Source organism: Periplaneta americana, chromosome 13 (genome assembly GCF_040183065.1).
Source record: "Periplaneta americana isolate PAMFEO1 chromosome 13, P.americana_PAMFEO1_priV1, whole genome shotgun sequence".
Taxonomy (NCBI): domain Eukaryota; kingdom Metazoa; phylum Arthropoda; class Insecta; order Blattodea; family Blattidae; genus Periplaneta; species Periplaneta americana.
The window spans coordinates 52,664,896-52,687,959 of NC_091129.1; the positions used below are offsets into that span (position 1 = coordinate 52,664,896).

The 23,064-nt window shown below is 37.5% G+C and overlaps 1 protein-coding gene across 1 annotated transcript in view; it reads right to left on the reverse strand.

The window, feature by feature from the left end:
- Window positions 1–23,064, reverse strand: part of LOC138711623 (pecanex-like protein 1) — a 112,959-nt gene that overhangs the window by 48,415 nt on the left and 41,480 nt on the right. Inside the window, exon 12 of the mRNA XM_069842757.1 lies at window positions 5,692–5,875. Within this exon, the coding sequence (XP_069698858.1) occupies window positions 5,692–5,875 (184 nt within the window). The remainder of the gene's footprint in view (window positions 1–5,691; window positions 5,876–23,064) is intronic.

Sequence of the window (23,064 nt, forward strand, 5' to 3'; positions counted from 1 at the left end):
GTGGATATTTCACTTGAAAAGTTATAACTTCTTACAACTGTTTCCATGGAAAGAAATGTAACTGTTATAAAACTGTATAAATTACTTGAGGGGATAAATTATATAAGGGAAAGAGAGTTTTGGGGAAAAAAAATTGCTAAGGAAAGAAAGTATTAGGGAATAAGTTGAGGGAAAAATGGTATAAGGAGAAAACATTTTTGTGGAAAACCCCTAACTAAAGGAAAAATGACTGGGAACGAAATCCAATATGTAGTTTAGGAGAAACTGCAATACATAGATGAATAGTCAGCGTAACTACTTTTTTTTTATCAAGAGGGATTCTTAAAACCTGTCCCATAAAAATACGAAAAAAAAAAAGAAAAAAAAAAAAGAAAGAAAGAAAGAAAAAGTGTGGAGAGGGAACACTCTAGCCATTCGGCTAATTGTGTGTCAACAGATATAAATATTAGCTGTCCATAACTTACTAACTGTAAAGATGTGACAACATACTTGGAATGTTGTACTGAGAAACAACAGTGCTTACTTGGAGAAAATAGTTGAGTCACCATTCTGTCTAAATGCTTACTTTTCTCACATGACATGCGAGATAACTTCAGGCATGATTTGCCAACTGAATGATAACTACTCAAGACTGGGAGCTATTCAATTTTTCGATAATCTTTCATGCAAGCTTTTTTTAAATGACTAACAGTCTGTGCTTATAACCTGTATGTGTTGAATCAGTTAAATAGCTAACAAAAAGAGTGAATTTCGCAACCTTATGCCATTTGTCCACGAGGTGTCGCTTTATAGATTCGTCTTTGATATGACATTGCTTGCTTGAAGTTTTATGCAGCGATTAATGTTATCAAGTGAGTATTCGAATACAAGGCTGCATGCCTATACATACACATGACCAACTAGGTTTTATTTCCTTAGACCATGGCAGTATGCGTGTTTCATTTGTTTTTATGGAGTACTCAAGAAGGGTAAATGTTGGAATCTTAGCTTTCTGTTCCAATATGTGGAAAGATATCACTTTCTCTACAATCATGTATGTATGTATTTATTCACACTGCAAATGGGTAAATACCCGGTGGCTATCGTATGATAGGTACCAGATTACGCTAGGATTACTGTTACAGATAGATCTTGAACTGAAGACTAAATTCTTTCTTTGGAGGTAAAACATTCCCGCATATAGTTCGAGACAAATTGTAACGTCCTTGTCCCAATCCACTGCCCATAGGCAGTTCACCTTTCTCAGTGATTTTTAAAATAGAAAGTAGTTGTGAGAGAAGGGTTGCCTTTTGTTCACTGATATTTACAATAGGCAGTATGAGGTGTGTGTGTTTAGTACTTCCTGGAACTAAGGACATTTTGTAGCCTTTATATGATAGGCTCTACGATTTGCATCAATTGCAGATAAGTACCTTTTCTCATTCTGTATAATGATTTACATTTATCATTATCCTCAGAGAGTTCCTTAACTGTTACAAAAGTTTAAAATTAATATTATTGTGATGTACCTCTCAGTTTAAGCTCCACCTCTTAGTTTCCCTTTAGTGACCAACCCTCATGGATTCAATCCGGCATCGGAATTTGAATCCCGTGTGGCTTAGTGGATAGAGCATCAGCACACAGAGCTGAAGACCTGGGTTCGAATCCCAGTGTCAGAGAGAATTTTCACTCACCGATCCTTCATCATATGATAATGCAGAATTCCTGCACGGAAATATCACATATACTTCGGTACAATGCAATAATGATATGCGTATATAATCACTTAGTGATTTAAGACGGTGCTCATTCCGCCAGATCCCGGCCACTTAGTCACTTGTAATGAGTGCACCTCTGCACATTAGTGTGTTGGACATTGTGCCATTGTAACACATCTGTGACACAGTGCATGAGGCTTGGCCATTAAAGGGAAACTAAGAGGTGGAGCTTAAACTGAGAGGATTCAATTCAGCATCGGAATTGGAATCTCGTATGGCTTAGTGGATAGAGCGTCAGCACGTAGAGCTGAAAACCCGGGTTCGAATCCCAGTGCTAGAGAGACTTTTTTTCCACTCCATCGATCCTTCATCATCTAAAATTAATATTTTTCCCTAAGTATGGATGAGTCCAGATCTTTCTTCAACTGCAATTCCAAATGTGGCAATAAGTATACAAGACCAGACCTTCTTCATTGCTCGACATCTTATCACTAGATAAAAGACGATTGCTGCATGTTTCGAGAATGAAATCAAGGGCGTAGAAGTTTCGTAGTTACAAGAAATAAGAATGACACTGCACTAACGAATCTATGAAGCAACAACTCGTGGACGAATGGCGTAACAGTTATTATGGAAAACTAATTTTTCGTATTTGTCTATCTGCTGTGAAAATTTAACAATGTGCGTAGTTTGAGAGGAGGTTCCGACATAAATTCATTAACAGTTGCTATTTGAGATCTTAATAAAAACACGAACAATATATTAAATCTGGCTGCGAAATGGCTTTTATTATTTAACATGGGAAGACCCCACAATTCCCTCATCAAAATGATCAATTGTGGGCACCAACGTGGACAAAAGCATAGAGTTCTAGCCCTTCCGTCATGTGGTGCAGCTGTTAGTAGTCATGATGAATGAATAGAGAAGGGTCACTCACCAAACGCATTGGTCAGCATGGTGAGGTACTTGACCGAACTAGTATTTCTTCTCCTTCCTATATCAGTTCCCTCTTTCAACTTTCCTATTTAGCCTCTCTTGGCTAAACTCTTGTTTTCTTCTAACCCTGACGGTATTAGAGTACTCGAGGCCTTGGGGATCTTTTCATTGTCTTTCCTGTTTCTACTTAACTCTAATAAATCTATGGCAAAATTGTTCACATCCATAGAATTCTTTAATCTACACGTGTCTTTAGGTGGTGCAAAATAAACAACACATAAGCTCAATATAATTTTAACATTAGTAGTAGTAGTAGTATTTATTTATTTAACCTGGTAGAGATAAGGCCGTCAGGCCTTCTCTGCCCCTCTACCAGGGGATTACAACTATAATATGAAGAATAAAATTAAAATTAATATTAAATTTACAATTAAAATTACAATAAAAATTAAAGTACGACAAGATTACCTAATTAATGAAAGCTAGACATTTTATCATAGAAGTTAAGAACAAAGAATATTTTTGTATTTACTGAATTACAAAATTCTATAGCAGTGATTGCCAAACACCACGAAATTGTGACGTAATAGAAATGCAACCCGCACACCACTATCGCAGGGAGAGGGATGGAATGGGTGTCTCCTCAGGTAATGCAGTGAATAACAGTGCAGAGACAGACTGTGACCAAAAAATGAAAGCATATAATATTCTTCTACTTATTAACTATACACAATTTTTTCCATGTTAATTTTTTATCCTCCTAGTCATTATTTTTGTATTATTAATAAAATAAAATAAATTAATTTTCTTATTTACCATAGAAAGAACGTGTACTTTACGTCAGCAGATATTAGAAATTAGGAAAACGCACCAGGCTGGTCACGAACTTGTAAATTACACTACATACTTAAAAAAAAAAAAAAAAAAAGTCGAAGCATTTTACTCCGATTAAGACATAGAAGCCGATACTTTTTATTGTTTATTTATTAATAAAATACTAAAAGTACACTACAAAAGTCGAAAAAAAAAAGTCGAAGTATTTTACCCCGATTAAGACATAGAAGCCGATACTTTTTATTGTTCGTTTATTAATGAAATATTCAAGTTACAGGCAAGGGTGTGGTAGTCCTCATAACAAGAAAAATAATGACAACCTAAATTGTTCTTTTATACTTCATTTAAAATTTTACAACAAATTAAGTATCTCATATTTTTGCCATCTGCACAAAATAAACACTTTTCCTCCCATGCTCCTTAAAATTAAGTTTTTACTTATTATCTGTTTTGGAAAAGACATCGAAACATATTATCCTACACGCTTGTAACATTACATGTGTACGTCCGCTGCTGATAAATGTCTTGTCTTATATTGAAGTGAAGGCTGTAAACAGAGGGTGGGGGTATAATGCCATGGTTACGCTTGAGTGGAGCCAGGGGCATGTGTCGCGACACAGCTTTTGGCGATCACTGTTCTATAGTGATGAAATTACCGGATATTGAAATATTTTGTGATATATTAAGAGAACTATTTACAAGAAATAATGTCTGAACGAGTCTCAATTACTGACCAAGTGCCTAGTAAGTTTGCGTTTGAATTGAGTTTTATTTCGACAGTCCCTGACACTAGCAGGTAACAAATTCCAGAGTCTTGGCAGGGCTATTGAGAAAGAGGATGAGTATGAGGAGGTGCGATGGGATGGTATTGTTAGTATTGTTTCATGGCGAGAGTGTGTGTTCAGACTGTGGTAGGAAGAAAGGTAAGTGAAGCGAGAAGACAGGTACGAAGGAATAGAAGAGTTCAAGATTTTGAAGAGAAGGAGAAGTGAATGTAAATTTATTTTCTTATCTAGTTTAAGCCAACCTATTGTTTCCAAGGATGGAATAATATGATCATATTTACGAACATTGCTTACAAAACGTACAACAAATTATGAGCACGTTGAAGTTTCGTTTAGTTGTCGCTGGAAAGGTCTGTCAGTAAAATGTCAGCATAGTCAAAATAGGGAAATACAAGCATCTGCACAAGGGACTTTTTTTAAGCAAGAGGAAAGATGAACATTTATCCTTTTTAGCACATGGATAATAGAATATACTTTTCTGCAGGTTTCTGTGATTTGCATGTCCCAGTTGAGATTATTATCCATGTGAATGCCAAGATTTTTTACCGAAGAACTGAAAGGGATATGTACTGTACTTACTTTAACGGGGGAAATGTCAAGGTGCTTTACAGCTCAAGTAACATTATTGGGAAGCAAGAAACAAATTGAATATTCGAAGCATTTGGGCATTAGATTACTACTACTAGCTATATACCGTATTTACCCACGTAATAGACGAGTTTCTTTTTTAAATTTTCATTAAAAAAAACTAAAAGAATTTTAGTGAAAAAAAAAAAAGCATGTATTAAAGGTGTGCCAGCTTGACAACTTTCAGCTTAAAACTCGCTGTATAACTTGAATATTGCGGTATTTTCTTATCCATTGTCGAAAGACAATTTTATCAACACAACTGATTACTGCAGATGTCCTAAAAATACTATGTTATTAATTGGAGAGTACCTATATTTTGCATGTGTAGAAAAAGAATCTATCACGATTGCAATGATACCGTGAATTGTTGTATAAAAACTTGAATTTAAACATACTAAGCAGTGCATCCAATCTTACGACTTTCTCTATTAAGTGGGGAATTTCTTTTTTTTTAAATTTTAACGCGAAAAATTGAGGTGTGTCCATTATGCTGGTATATACAGTATATTAAATCTCAACAAATCTATGGAAACACGATTTAGTTTGCTTGGTAATTGATAGTCCTTTACTTAGCAATCTTTTTTAACTAGAAAATTCCACAGTCAACCTGTTCACCACGAGTCTCACGGGATTAATTTTAAATCCTTGCTTCCTTCAATTAGAAACCATCACAAACAGAAAGATCTACAGCTAAGGCTGCATGTTTGTTGCAATATGAGATTTTCTGGAATTTGGGCAGAAAGACCCATGTAGTATAAATTTTATAACTGAAAACATAAATCCTATACTTTGGGATACTTTTTCATTACCTGCTTGGCATTCTGAATGGAACCACGTTCTGGGTTCCTGTTGCGTAGATAGACCAATTCCTGCTGCTGGCCAGCCCACAATCCTCTCACACATTCACGGTTCATTTTGATCACTCGAAAGCTCAAGTAACGCTTGTTTAACATTATTATCTTGTACTCATCTGTGCCATCATCAAGGACATGCCTGCAATTTAAACTGAGTTTAAGTTTTCTTTCATTCACTTCCTGTAATTAACAATTATTTAGTTACAGAGAGTTAATGGCTTTACTGTCAAGAACTAAGCAATAGTTAACAACAATAATAATAATAATAATAATAATTTAGTTACACACTCTGACATAACAAAAGTATTAATGTGAATTATTATACATAAAAGTTATAATAATTAAACAAATTAAGTACAACTCTTAGAATGTAGGCTTTCACAGCCAGCGTCATTGGATTGGTATTATCTGGGCTAGAAAGCTGTGGTCTGTTGGTAAAACAACCAAACATTTCATCTACTACTCCGATGGACTTCTTCAGTGGTGTGGTACATGGGAGCAGAGAGATCTACTATGTGTACGAAGGACGACTGGTATTGGGACTGCTAGCATGTCAATATTTAAGGTGTAGGAGGGTTGTGGCTTGTCGTCGCCGCAGTCCGCACTGATGGTTTAATGTTCTGATTGGTTATCGTAGTGTTCAATTGTCAAAGGAAGAATTTGGTGTGTGTGCTTCTCAAGGCCGGGTACCATGCTTTGTTGACCTTGAGTCTTGTTCCTTACGATTAAAGTTGCTTTTGTGTTTGTATATTTCAATAGCCTCCTGATGTAACCTAGCATAGAAGTGTGGCGTACCGCTTAGGATGTCAGTGTCCTCGAAGCAGTTGTGATCCCCCTTTTTAAATGCATGCTTGGCTATGGCTGACTTATCCATGTGACCTAGACGGCAGTTCCTTCTATGCTTGGTGATTCACGTCTTGAAGCTACGCTATATTATATCTATGTAAACTGAACCAGAGGAGCTGAAAACCCGGGTTCAAATCCTGGCGCCAGAGAAAATTTTTCTCCGTTCCATTACTCTTACATCGTATGATGACGCAGATTATCTGCATGGAAATATCATATGTACTTTGGTACATTAAAACAATATATATGATACAAATCTAGTCTTTCAGGTGAAGCTCCCTGTAATTATTCAATATATATGATATGCGTAAATCACTTCGTGATTTAAGATGGCGCTTATTCCGTCAGATCCTGGCCAACTAGTCACTCATAACGAGTGCACCTCAGCACATGTGTGGACTTCGGTCCTACGTTCATAGACATCTATGACGTAGTGCAGAGGGCGGCCACTAGAGGGAACCCAAGAGTTGGAGCTTAATCTGAGATGATTCTGTCCGACGCTGGGATGGTATCTGGTGTGGCTTAGTGGATAAAGCATCAGCACGTAAAGCTGAAAACCCGGGTTCAAATCCTGGTGCCGGAGAGAATTTTTCTCCGTTCCATTACTCTTACATCGTATGATGACGCAGAATATCTGCATGGAAATATCATATGTACTTCGGTACATTGAAACAATATATTGTTAATGCAAGTTATCTTGAACCTTCTGAGCGGGGACAGAGGGGCAGAGGGAAGGAAGCACGTAACGCAGGTGGAGCCAACTGAGTTGTTTGCGCATGCTCCGCAGCATAATCTCTTGTCAAGAAACATAGAGCTATTTCCTTCACTGCGTACCAGTAGTGTTACCATGGAGCAGCAACCACAGGGTAGTAATTATGGTGAAATCACACCACCGCAGAGAAAAAGTAACGCTGTTATCCATAGCCGAGAAAGAGAAATTATCGCAAATATAATAAAATTAAGCGTTGCGAGGAGGAAAAATTAAACACATATTTGCTGGAACCTCTTGCTAAGGAATATGAGAGAGCGGCTAAATACTCTGGCAAAAGTATTAGTTCCGTGAAGAGAATTAAGAATAATATTGAATTACAACCGAATGAACCTCACACTACTCGGGAAAGAATAGTTATGTAATGTTTAGAAATTATTGCTATAATAGTTATGTACAATAATGTGTGTACTGTGAACGACATAATGAATTACTATTGTAAGTTATTATTTTCTTATAGTTCTACTAAACATATTATTTCATTCCAGAATTAGGACTTGTGTAAAGTTGAAGTGGACGACTTCGATCAACACGTTATTTGGGATACAATCGAAGAATTCTATCGTGTTCAGAAACTAGTACATAGTCTAAGATTAAGAAGATAATTCCGAATGGATGATGCCATTGACGAAATAATTAATTTTGGAACAAGCGATGATGGCAGCAATGATAGGGATATGGATTGTGTATAATTGTAAATTAATGTAAATTCAAATAATAAGCCTGTAAAATATTGTTATAAGAATATGTACATATCAGCTGAAGGTGTAAGTCATGCAGGCCTATATAATTTACAGAAGTAGCTGTAGTAACTCCGCCATTGCCAGTCCCCAGCCCAGATGAGAGAGGAGTGTACACACGATTATATTTAAATACTTACTCATTACAGGTTAATTAAAGCTTGCTACGAAACTATGTTCTCCTCTCAAAACCGGAGTATCGAGAGAAGATGATGTCTGTATTGAACCAAGTTCTTTTACAGTAGAGAGCCGTAAGGTAAAAGAACCAACATTTTCTGAAAAGAGTCACGTTACCCGAGGGAGGGGCATCCTTGCCATGCCGTTACGTTGATGAGTACACGCCATACCGAGCAGTTCCAAAGACAGACTTAGGGGATGTAAGGTTCAAGATAACTTGCAATGACAGTATATGATATGCGTAAATCACTTCGTGATTTAAGACGGCGCTTATTCTGTCAGATCCCGGCCAACTAGTCACTCATAACGAGTGCACCTCAGCACATGTGTGGACTTTGGTCCTACATTCATAGACATCTATGACGTAGTGCAGAGGGCGGCCACTAGAGGGAACCCAAGAGTTGGAGCTTAATCTGAGACGATTCTGTCCGACGCCGAGGTAGTATCCGGTGTGGCTTAGTGGATAAAGCATCAGCATGTAGAGCTGAAAACCTGGGTTCAAATCCCGGCGCCGGAGAGAATTTTTCTCCATTCCATTACTCTTGCATCGTATTTGAGTATTTGTCTATTTTTTTTTTTTTTTCCAAACTTGCAGCACAGCCAACTCAAAGAACTGGCACATCGGTTGTAGAACACAGTATATTGCGAATTCTACTTGTTTTAATGTGTTTTATACTGTTTCTTCATGATGTCACAATTTACAGTTAAGGGACGTGATAAATCCAGATTTGTGGTGGTAGAATTGAGCTATTAGGTGGTCAAATCTTTTGTTAGTTCAAGGGTCTGTGCTGGACACACACACAAGATGGCGCCAAGTGAATGTTGCCTGTAAATCTGGTGTTTTCTGATCAGTGTTTGTGCGCGTAATTGGCTCACTACTGTCTGATATAGGTGATCAGATTGAAGTGTAACATGTAAAGAGTGTATGTTTGTGTTAGCGTAGCTCGAGATTGTCTATTTGACTGTATAAACTGCGGTAATTGTGAGCGAGAATCTGGGAAACTTCACTGCGTACTGGAGCAAATCAGTTGCTGGGGCACAAGGCGCTCCCCAAGGCTTTTTAACTTTACCCAGGTTGCATCAGTATGTATTGACCAATCAGAACGCAGTCCCCGTGTGACGTATGACGATTCCTGGCACATGGCGACTATCATTTGATAATATTATGTTGTGCCGAGAAATGTTGAAATAAATTGAAAATAATGCAAAATATCACCTGTGAAACGTTAAAATACATATATAATATATAGACAATACATACATATTATGAATTTGTGTTGTTCACTGTTTATTTTTGAATTGATAGTGGTAATGGCCAACATCTGTATCTGCAGGACGTTTTCGTGTTTTCCCAATTTTATTCTTGTTATACCTCATTTAATTCACGAGTCAGAGTTTTACGGTGGTTTCACCATGATGGAATGGCATAACCATGTTCTGCCTGTATTGCGTGTGAGCGTGTGCAATTTTATTATGAAGCTGCGGAAATTTATTTTTTAGTTTAAAAACAACATAACCTATAGGCATAATACAAATATAATGCATGTAGTGATCAGCTCGTATGATAGTTCAGGAAACCCTAAAATTAAATTTAAAGTAGTGCAAATTATAACGTGTGATATTTATACGTAGTTATAAAATACTTACGAGTGCATACGTATGTTTGCTCTGTCTAGTTTTCACTGTGGCTTCGAAAATATCCGTAGGAATATCTTTGATGCAGGCCTATAGGAATATATTCAGCTGTCCTTTTCAGTATATTTTTGCCAACCTGAAATTCAGTGATATCATGAAATTCAAGAAAGTGATCTTCAATTTATAATGTTGTAATATAATATGAACATTAATTTTTCAAACGGTTTCTTCTACTCTGTCGTACAAAAATGCTTGTTTAACTACCATAGTACTTAAAAATAATAATAGATTAAAATGGCATACAAGTGAATTACTTACTTATTAATTAATTATTTTCTTGTACTTTTTATTCATCTGTCTCGCTTCTGCACTATCCTGCACTCCTAACCTCTTCCTCTTGTGTGCTTCAGTTTTGGAATTTAGATACTTTATCCTCACGAAAAATATAGTTTTCACAGCTGCTTCAAGTACCTCTGAAGGGATATGTTGTAGGCCTACATTTGAAGCTACGAAGTCTATGGTCCTTTTTAAAACATTTTTCCCCCGTTGAACATTGTCTTTATGGAATAATGTGAATGAGGACACAATATTTTTGAATTCTTGTAGCCAGGTTTCAGAAGGTGAAGTAAGGCCTCCGTATGAAAGATGTCTAACCCAGGATGGAACTGTGTAGTTATGTTCTGTGTGAATTTTGTGCGTGAAGTTTCCCAGATACGGATATTTATCTTTAAACTTCTTGGCAATGTAACCTGCAATATATTCCAAACCATCCTCTTCACTTTGTTGTACAATTTCAGCATGGGAAATTTGTTCATTTTCAAGATCTTTAATGTGTAGTTCAGCAGGCAGACAGCTTGATTCAGGTATGGTTATTTGAGCTTTGTTTAGAGCTTTCGCTACTATAAATTCATCCTGGTCAGCATCAGTTGTATTTGTTTGCCTCTGAATAACTCCAGGGTTCTTACCTAAGATAATCATTCTTATTCTGTATATACAGTCCAATGGAGAAGGATGATCATGTAGTCCACCTCGAGTCCGGATTTGAGAAAAGAAATTTTCTACCAGATCTTGGTTTAGTCTGTGTGTTAAAATGTATTTGATGTTATGCTTTTCAACCATATCTTGAAACAAGAGGCGAAGGGATTTAATGGAAACAATTACAGCTTTCTGAAAGGCCTGTAAACTATTTTTTCCAGTGCAGAGTGAGGTGGTCATGACTGTTTCCATTTTATTTAAAATTATATTTTGCTGCTCTAGATATGTTCCATAGGGCATTTTAGTTGGAACTGAATGGTTAGGGGTATAAGAATTAAATATGTCATACCATTCATTTACCAGTTCTATGAAGGCTCCTGTTACTTCAGCTAACTTTTTGTCAGGTCCAGGTTTGTAATGTTTCAAAGCAGTGGCTGTAGTGTGAGAGAGTAACTGTGCAGCTAACAGAACATTTTGCCTTTTAGTTTTTTCACATTTCACATGGCTGGCACTTAATTTGTGGCATGAAGTTATTTCTGTGGCAGTACTTTTGATCAATTCTTCCACAGGAACACTACTGATTTGTTCTCCATTTTCCAAAGTAAATCCGTTGTCTAGGAACCAGTTACGAATCAACTTTAAAAGATGGGGGGCATCAGCAAAAAAGTAGATGGGTTCCTGTGAGACGGGATGCTTGTAGATTGTATTCTGAATTGATATTGACAGCTCCCTCCAGAGACCCATATTCCCTCCACCACAGTCACTAACACAAGCAACTACTTTATAGCCAATAATATTTAATTTAATGATAATATCATCCAGTATGACCTGAGTGATTTTGCAATCAAAGCCAATATATATTGCCTGCTTCCATTTCGCAAAAAGTCCTCTAGCCATTACAATCTGGAGATAAGAATGAGGTCCCACAACTTCATCCTCTTTCTGGTCATATTCGAGAGTACTGGCTATTTTCATTTCGTCATAGGATAGAACTGTTGTTTTTTCAAAATTATTCATATTCTGTCCTGCAACATCCATTATTTGTATGACATCAGGCAAAACACCTTGTCGCAGTGACAGATTTGAAGCCCACCTTTGAAGTGATGAAATTCCAGGTAAGGGAATATTCATTTTTTCTCTAAGGTATATGTAACACCTTTTACTAAGGTATCTAATAGTGAAAGCATTAGAAATGTCATCAGGTGACCATTTCACATGTTTTTTTTTGTTCATGATTATGTCTATTTGATTTTTACTAAAAACCCCTGAAAGTACTTCCTGAATTTTGTGATTTAATGCAAGAACTTTCTTCTCATCCATTTCAGCAGATATTTTCTTAATTTTTTTTTCCAATTGGCTAATCTGTTTTTTATATCCTTCAACTTCATATCTACTTTGTAAACATTGCTCTTTGAGTTTCTTATTTTCCTCTAGAACTGTGTTATAATTTTTAAGTAGAATTTCATACCTCGCTTCTTCATTCTGTGGCTCAGGTTCTGGTACTGACTCACCCACTTCATTAATTTCAGCATCCTCTTCTAACATATTGTGAACAATAGTTTTTAGATTTCTCTTCTCCATTCTTATATTTCGAGGTGATACTGTCCTCTGAGACTGTTCTGGTGTTAAATTTAATGTTGGAACAACTGAAAGTAACACAGAAATAATAATAATAATAATAGTAATAATGCCTATCATAGTAAGAGTATAAAAAATCAGTCATGTGATAATTTATAGGCAGAGCTTGACAAACGGGACTTTATAATAAACAGGAATATTCAAAATTCATAAGTAGTAAAGGGAGAACACAAGTTATAGATGATAACTTTCTTCACAACAGACATAATACTTGATATATATATATTAAATTTCTTTACACAAATTTTAAATATAATTAAATTATTAGCCTTACCAGATGGTTTTAAAGTCCTTGGTCTTTTTACTTGAATACCAAGTAAAGAAGCCCTGAAATCCAATTCAAAATCTTCCTCTTTAAAATGTAGTGAGCATATTCTGCTGGTATCAGGGTTAAATTTATCTTGCCTTTTGCACGCTATTATCCATTGTTTCCTGATGTCTTCTCTTTTAGGTATACAAAAAAAAGAAACATTTTCACCTTTGCTTTTGTGGTAAAAGCTTTTGCAGATAGCAACAGCACATCTTTGGCCTGGCATGGCTGAAAATGGACTAGGACATTAGGAGGGAACAATACTATATATCATTATCGGTATTATTGTTATACATATTATTTTATTAAATACATGGTGTACAAAATTATTGAAATTTAAAAATAATTAATTTACTAATTTTTCCATAACATAACAACGATAAAATAATAATGGTATTAGATTGAAATACTATAAATTAAAATCGCGCGGGAACGTAAGTTTAATGTTTCCAAACGAGCCGTAATTCATTTAACATTAGTTTAAGTCATTTATAACGCAGGACTTTAAGCAATTATTCAATATTTATAAGGTGAAAACATTTATGCTATTAAGCAATTCCTAAAGATCACTTAGAACACATTTAAATGCCACTATACGCGGGAAACGTGTGACGTCATTGACGATCCCCGCTCCCCTCAATAACCCAAGCTCCATTTTGAGGCAACCTGTAGAGAGTTAAAAAGCCTTGGGCGCTCCCAACCTGCAACGCAAGACGCACGGCTTCCTCGATCGCTGCGGAACGTAATACTGCTGGGGAGAAACTGTATTGATGCGCGAAGAGCTTACCAACGGGGTGTCAGAGAGAGAACGTTGTGGTGATAGGTCTCAAGGAGAAGCTGTGTTCCTGCATCGTAGTGAGCTGTGCACAAATGTCGTCTACCGTTGTGGTGCTAGGTAGGAAAGCCAAGAAGTTTGAAGGTGTAGAACACGCAGAACTGTAGAATACCAAAACCAAGATGGCGGAAGGTATTGAAGACGCTATCGATAATGCTCTCAATACTGTGGTTAATACAATTGATTTAAGTGGGAATGTGAAGAAAGAATTGAAGAAGACGATACATGAAACTGTGAGTAAACTCCGTACATTGTTTGTAGAACTTAAGAAAAGCATAGAGGATAAAACAGCGGAAAATGACAACCTGCAAAAGGGGTTAGGTGAAGTAAGAGCAGAGCTTGAAGCAATGAAATCTACTTTTGGAAGGGGACATGTAGTGCCAACTATGGATGGCCGGCGGGACCAGCGGACGAGAGGAGCAGCAGGACCAGGAGAGGGACCGCCATCTTCCATCGGAAGGCAGAATCTCTACTCCGAAGTACTCACAGGCAAGACCGAGAAGAAATTCAAGCTGACAGTGAAATCGAAAAAAAATCATCCACCAGAGACAACTAAGCAAATACTAAAAGCCAGCATAAACCCAGCTGAAATGAAAGTCGGAATTAACACATTCAAGTCCCTAAGGGACGGCCAGGTGCTTATAGAGACTAGTAGCAAGGAGGAATTGGAATCCCTACGGACAAGTATAACATCAAAATGCGGTGATCAGCTGGAAGTGAACACTCCTAAACTTAGAAATCCAAGACTTATAATCTATAATGTCCCGGAGGATATCTCGGCAGAAAGCGCAGCGGAAAGAATAATATGCCAGAACCCAGAACTAAACCTGAATGACGTCGATATACAAGGGAAGTATTGCTACAAAAACAAGTTCAACAAGAAGAATATTTTTTTCGATTTATTTGTATGTATGTATTTATTTACACTGCAAGTGGGCAAGCACCGGTGGCAGTGGTATATACAATATTAACAATACACAATAAAATGATAACCAATACACAATAAAATTTACAATACACAATACAATTTTACAACACATATACAATTTTACACACAATACAATAATAATACACAATACAATTTAACACAATAATAATAAAACATAAAATAAAATACAACCTACATAATTATCTACAGGTCCTACATAAGTTTCAATAGTCTTTCACTTTACTCTCATCTCATTCCCTGTAGTGGCACTATGACGCATTTCACTGACACTTTAGCACACATTTCACTGACACTCTGTAACACATTTCACTGACACTATAGAACACATTTCATTGACGCTATAAATTATCACTGATCGGAACTGTTCACTGCACTGTAAAACCATAACTTCACTGACTCACCTCACTTCACTGATACAACAGTTCAAATAAGTCAAATAATTACATCCTTATGCATACTTATAAACAGAACTACATTTAAACTAAACATTTCTAGTCTAAGGCCCTCTTACACGCTAGTTTTAAATAATTTACAATTCAAACCAAGGAAATAAACTCGTCAGCCTAGATAAATACATGTCACCTTAAAAAATTAAATGTTGAATGTCACCTTAATTTTAATTTTCACTTTATATACAACTTTTAAAATTATTCTTGAATCTCCTTAAGGAAGGACAGCCCTCAAAGACCGCTGCAGGTAGGTCATTCCAATCATTTATAGTTCTATTTAAAAATGAGAATTTACCTACATCCGTTTTCTGTTTCCTACATTTGATTTTAAAATCATGATCGTTCCTACCATAGTACGTTGGCTTTTCTAACCGAGCCGTTATGTCTACCCATGCTTTCTGACCTAGATGTGCTCTATACAATGATGTTATTCTAGTTTTCCTACGTCTGTTTTCCAAAGTTTCCCATTTAAGTTCTTTTATCGTATCGTTTCCATCTTCTCTTTTACCTTTAACAAATTTCGCTGCCCTATACTGGATTCTTTCTAAGGAATTTATCTGGTATATTCTATAGGGATCCCAACACGTAGTTCCGTATTCCATTAACGGTCGCACTAACGTTAGATATGCTATTTCCCTCGATTTGGGGCTAGCCTTTCTCAAGATTCTCATAATAAAGTGAAGTGCCCTCCATGCTTTACCCGTAACATTATCAACATGCTCTCCCCAAGAAAGGTTGGAGTTTAAATACACTCCTAGGTATTTACAACATTGTTCTTGCGGAATTACAACACCACTGAATTCGTAATTAAGACTAGTTTCCTCTCGGGTTTTACAAAATGTTATAGATTTACTTTTAGAACCATTTATTTTCATCCTATGCTTTAACGCCCAGTTATAAATTTTATTCAAGTCTGTTTGAATAGCATCTACATCTGAAATATTTCTAATCTTTCTATAGATAATGCAGTCGTCTGCAAATAGCCTCATATTTGATGTAATATTCTGGCATAGGTCATTTACGTATATTATAAAGAGTAATGGACCCAGAACGCTGCCCTGTGGCACCCCTGAACTTATATTTCCAATTTCCGATATTTCATGACCTACTCTAACTATCTGGGTTCTACCTTTTAAGAATTCTTGGATCCATAGCACCACTCTTTTATCTATTCCTAGCCTACTTAACTTATCTATTAATATGTCATGTGGCACCAAATCAAATGCTTTTGAAAAATCAATCACAACTGCATCGATTCTTCCGCCTCTATCTACCTCTTCAGCTAGATCCTGAACCAGCGACGTAATTTGACTATCACATGAGAAGCCTTCCCTAAAACCATGCTGGCAGTTGTAAAACCAGTCTTTCGCATTTAGAACATGACGAATATAATCCGATATCAAATGCTCCATGACTTTACATACGACAGATGTAAGGCTAATCGGTCTGTAGTTTCCGACATCTAATTTATTTCCACCTTTATGTATGGGTACCACTATAGCTGATTTCCAGTCACATGGAATAGCTGCATTGTTTATGGAAACATGAAATATACGCATTAAGTATGGAATTATGGCCTCGGAACCTAATTTAAGAATCTCTGTAGCAATACTATCTGGTCCTCGAGACTTCCGATTTTTTAATTTCGTTATTCTCTCTCTAACCCCTTTGGAAGTTATTTTGAAAGTCGAATGTGGTTCACATTCATGGTCTGTGACACAACCACTCCTATCAGCGGGATTATTATTATTATTATTATTATTATTATTATTATTATTATTATTATTATTATTATTATTGAAAACCGAAATGAAATAGGAATTTAATAAGTCGGCCTTTTCTTTGTCATCAGTTATACTTTCTCCATTCTGATTTCGTAAAAGCACTACTCCTTCGTTTTTTCCTTTTCTCCTGCATACATAATTATAAAACTGTCTCCAATTGTTACTTTCATCTTCTTTTAAAATAGTTTTTAGAAAATTTTCCTGAGCTAACCTTTTTTCACACTCAAGTTTCTTAATTAATTCGACATATTTTTCCCAATGCTCATGGCTTCGTTTACGTTTGCTAAATGCGCGCCTTGTCTTTTTCTTTAAGTAGCGAATATAATTAGTGTAATATTCTGGGTCCGGATTTTTCTTAATTATTTTAGAAGGTACACATTTTACTAATGCCTCGAAAATTATACTCTTAAATTTATGCCACACATTTTACATATTTCCTTCAGTCCTTAGAAAGTCATCATGCTTTTGTCGTAGAAACGTTTGTAATTCATGAACATCGGTTTTGTTAAAATTCCAGACAAGACAGTGGACTTGACCTCGGATTTACTGTGTTTTCCCAGAAGATTTCTAATAAGACGCTATTGTGATCACTTATTTTATGAAGACTTTCAGAGTTGACAAAGAGAGAGACAGGTCTTAGTAGGTAAACATCTAAGAGGGCATTGTCACGCGTCGGACCATTTACTACCTGCGTGAAATCTTTACGCCAGATCAATTCATTAACAAGGGTCTGTGCATCTGAATTTGTACCTGAAATCCCGTTCCAGTTAATTTTCGGGAGGTTTAGATCCCCAGCAATTACTACGTTTCGGTCTTCTGATACTGTATTAAGATATTCATTTAGTTTGTGCAAAGTTAAATTGTTTAATTCACTGGGTGGTCTGTAACATGCTATTACATCTAAGGTTTCCCGCCCATTTCTTATCTGAACATTCAATATTTCAACTTCCTCATGTATCCACAGAAGATTGCTACTTATTTCTATCTTAGTACAAACGAACACTCCCCCTCCCTTTTCACTTCTATCCTTTCTGAAGACTCTATAATCCGACCTAAAAATTTCCGAGTCATTTATGTCTTCCCTAAGCCATGATTCCGTCCCAATTATTACATCTGGATTATAAACATCGACCAAGTTCCAAAACGGAATAAGTTTATTTCTAATACTTCGGCAATTAACCTGCAGTAGTCTTAGTAGGCCTGTCCTTACTTGAACATTCTGAATCCCCGTGGCACCTCGCCGTCACTGCAGGTCTACGCCACCCGCGGATAGGTCTTCGACCGCACCGCCCGCTGGTAGTCCCTCGACCCCTCCGCCCGCAGGTACTCTCTCACCCCCGCTGACCGCTGGTAGTCCCATGCCCCCGCCGTCCACTGATGGTCCTTCGGTGCCGCTGCCCGCTGTTGGATCCTCGATCCTGCCCCGCCATGTTGTAGTAACTACCCGCGTGAAGAGGGATCCCATGTCTGCAGCTCCCCTCCGATTTAGGTGGATTCCGTCTCTTCCGAAGCATGTCGTCTATCCAGGAATTTGGATCGACGAAACGCGCACCAAGACACTCCGCTACCCACTCGAAAGCTTTAGTCACACGACCCACTTTTCTCCAGTTCACATCCCTCCGTCTGACGATTCCACTGATGACAATCCCAGCTGCCGGATATTTCTTCTTCGTTTCCATCACCAAATCATATACATCTGCCATGATATAATCAACACCTCTTCGCAAATCGTTTGTTCCTACGTGAAGGACGATGTTTTTCGGGTCCCCTCGTTCCTGATTCTCGATCACGCTTTTCATTTCTTTCACTCTAATCCCAGGGTAACACTCCGTCGCCAGCTCCGGTTGTAGATTCCCTACGTGTCGAATGATGGAGTCTCCGATGATAACACTTGCTGCACCATGCTTCTTCTTCTCCTCCCTCTCTTCGCCATTTTCCTTTTCCCGTCGCAACAACTTATTTTCTTCCTCCAGAAACTTGATCCGTTGCTCCGCCGTCTCTAGCTTCTCCCGTAGCTTCTTCACCTCGTTCCGAAGACCGATGAGCTCCCTGTTGCCTGCCTTGTTCCCGCAGTCCTTGCACAGCCACGTTTCTTCTACTATCTGTTCCCTCTTGATCTTCTGACAAGTCAGATGGAACCACTTCTCGCACTGGTTGCACAGCACGCCTACTCGTAGATTCTTTCTGCAGCTTCCACATTTGATGTTGGTAGCATCGTTGTCGCTTGCAGGTCCTGGATTCAGTTCGATACCACCAATAATTAGTAATATCGCAATCACTATGTGAAAGAAGAGACACTCAGCCAGACCTGCCAAAGCTGTCCCTTTCACGCTCCGCTGCATCCTTGACCTGGCCGCCCAGCCGCCTATCCTTGCCCGGTACAACTCCAACTCACAGCCCATTGTTCTAACCTTTTCTCCACTGCAAAAAATACGTCCTTCCTCTCCACCGGCCTGAAGGAGACTGCTGATTATAGAGCAGAAGATGATTATAGAAGTAAGCTCGCAAGCTAGGAGAGAACTTTTGAAGACCAAAATCAAATTAGGATGGCAGATCTGTAACGCGCGGGACTACTTAGTGGCTACTAGGTGTTTCAAATGTTCCAGGTTCAATCATAGACAAGGGGATTGCAAGGGTACACAAACATGTCCACTTTGCTCGAAAGATCACACCTTGAAAGAATGCACTGCTTCCAGGAATGAATACAAATGTGTAAACTGTGCTACATATAATAAGTACTGCCGTACCGAAAAGAGCTGCGAGAAACACTCTTCTCTGGATAAGAACTGCCCTAGCTTGCAAGCAGTCCTGGGTAGATATGTGCTAAATATAAACTACTAAATCATGGCTCAACTAAAGAATCTCATAATGAAGCGAACTAAAATGGCGCCTCCATCCATGCACAACAGCACCACATTGCAATGCAATAGGAACTTAAAACCAGAAGCAGAAATCAGATGTATTCAAATCAACTTACAGCACTCCAGAGTTGCAACTGACAACCTAATGAAAATCCAAGAAAATAATACAGATATTATATTTATACAAGAGCCGTACACAATTAAAAATAAAATAGCTGGTATTACAAAAATGTTCAAAATATTTACCTCGGGCGAAGGAAGAAGCCGTGCAGCTATAGTAGTGACTACTGATAAAATTGACGTCCTATTAATAAAACAACTGTTGGACGAAGATACTGTTGTCCTAGATGTAATAGCAGGAAACTTAAGGGTTCTTATCGCAAGTATGTATTTAGATATAAACAATGAATTGGATTCGAGCTTGGAGAAAATGAAGTCAATACTACATCACGCTAAAGGAAGGAGAGTCCTAATGCCCATGGATAGCAATTGTAGATCCACATCCTGGCACGACACACTGACAAACACAAGAGGCAGAATTCTTGAAGAATTTCTCATGGGAAATCAGATGCACGTTGTCAATGAAGAGAGTGAAATGACTACCTTTTGGACTAGAAGAGGATCCAGCAATGTTGATTTAACAATAGCCAACAACCAATTGCTAAGAGAAGTTTGTGAGTGGGAAATTAATAGTGAAGAAAGCTGCTCCGACCATAGGATCATCAAATATTCCATAGGTCTGAAGAAAAACAACTACCATGTTATAGATTGTAATCACCAAGGAGTGAAGTATATAGTCAAAGAGCACAACTACAAGAAATTTCATGAAAATCTGCTTCGATGGACGGCGATAAAATTTAATCACCCAAACTGGGAACAACAGGCAGAAGAACTTGACAGCATACTATCATCTCATGTAGCTAAAGAAACTGACATTGAAAGTTGCATTGAAATATTTCACGAGGCTTTGAAAGCAGCTTGCAACCGGTCATTTAGGATTAAGCTGGGCTCAAGAAAGACATCAGGAACTAAATCCGTCCCTTGGTGGACAGATGACCTCACCTTATTGAGAAAGAAAATGAACGCATTAAGACGGAGGTACCAAAGAACAAGAAACAATGAAGAATTGAGGGAAAAACGTAAAATACAATATATCGAGGGGAAAACAATGTATGAAGCAACAATCAAAAAGGAAAAGTTAAATTCCTGGAAGGAATTCTGCAATATGACTTCATCAGCTAACCCATGGAACGAAGTATACAAATTAGCAACTGGAAAAAGAAGCAACAAGACAACAATGACAACACTTCGCAAGCCTGATGGATCTCTAACAGCTGACATACGTGAAACGATTGAGTACATGTTGGAGTATTTCACACCAGAAGACAGCGAGCAACAAGAAACTGAATACGACAAGCAAATAAGAACACAGTCTCAGAAACCTATAGACACGACTGATGACAAAGGTTTCACCTTAGATGAAGTCAGAAATGCAGTTGAAAATATGAAAAAAAAAAAAGCGCCAGGGGAAGACGGGATTACCTGTGAGATTTTTCAACAAACTTTCAAAATATTTCCTAGACTCATAACGACTCTGTACGACGAGTGCTTAAAAAGAGCAGTTTTTCCTAAGATATGGAAAAGGGCGAAAATGGTTCCAATTATAAAACCTGGAAAAGAGAACAGTTTGGAACCATCAAAATTCCGACCTATAAGTCTTCTCAATATCGGCGGAAAAATACTAGAAAAAGTACTAGTAAACAGAATAAATCATCATGTATTCTCTCATGATCTGATGAACAGCAATCAGTATGGCTTCACACCACAAAGAAGCACAATAGATGCTGCAATGGCAGTGAAGGACTTCGTAGAAGAAAGCCTAAAAGCAAGAGAAATTGCAGTCGTCGTAAGCCTAGATGTTAAAGGTGCTTTCGATTCCGCGTGGTGGCCTAGTATCTTACATTCTCTTAAAGAACTCAGATGCCCAAGAAATCTATACAACTTAGTTAAATCCTATTTTAATGAAAGAACTGTAGTAATGACAACCAACAGCATAAAATTAGAAAGAGAAGCCAGTAAAGGCTGCCCACAAGGATCGTGTATTGGGCCGACTCTGTGGAATATTTTGTATAATTCCTTACTGAACCTTAACTTCATGAAACGAACAAAAGCAGTAGCGTTTGCAGACGATTTAATATTAATAATCAAGGCAGACAATGTAGTTGAAGCAGAAAATTACACGAATATAGATATAAAAAAAATATAGATATAAAAAAAATAGCTACATGGGCTGAAAGAACAAAGATAATCTTCAATGAAGAGAAATCTAAGGTAATGTTAATATCGAGAAGGAAACGAAAAGAAAAAAAAAGAAATCAACATCTACCTAAATAACAAACGGCTGGAACAAATCACGAAGATGAAATATTTAGGAATAATCCTCGATGACAAGTTTAAATTCAGTGAACATGTAAACTACGCAGTTGAAAGATGTGCTAAATTAATCCATACTTTATCCAGATCGGCCAAAATAACTTGGGGACTGCAACATAAAGCTCTGAAGACGATATATAAGGGAGCCATACTACCTCTCTTGCTATATGGAGCACCAGTATGGGCTGAAGCGATGAAGTACGATTCTAACAAAGCGAAATATACTAGAGTCCAAAGACTAATCAACATAAGGATATCAAAAGCCTTTCGCACAACATCTCCCGAAGCTCTGTGTATGCTGTCAGGAATAACTCCCATTCCCATAAAAATTGAGGAGTCACTTAAATTATACAACATAATGAAAGGAAGAGAAAACCAAACTTATACCATAGACCGAGAAGTGGAAATCAGAAACTGGCCTCACCCAGCAGACGCTGTCAAGATCAACGAGGGATCAGAAGATAAGGACTACACCCTTCAAATATTCACGGATGGGAGTAAGAGTGAGTATGGAGTTGGAGCAGGTATCGCCATCTTCGTTGGAAATGAACTCACCAACCAATTAAAATTCAAGCTAAATTATAGATGTTCCAACAATCAAGCCGAGCAGGTAGCAATCATTAAAGCACTGGAAGCAATAGAAACAATTGACATCAGGGACAACAGACCACGCACAGCAGCAATTCTCACAGACAGCAGAATAACAATAGACTCCTTAAAGAACAATCACAACCACAAATATCTTATGGAAGAAAGTCTTAATTTTGGAGAAAGTAAACTGGACGATAGAATTCTTCTGGATCAAGGCCCACGTCGGAACATACGGTAATGAACTTGCAGATTGACTAGCGAAGGCAGCGGCACAAAACAAGGATGCAGCAATATGTTTTGACAAAATCCCAAAAAGTATAATTCTAAGTGTAATAG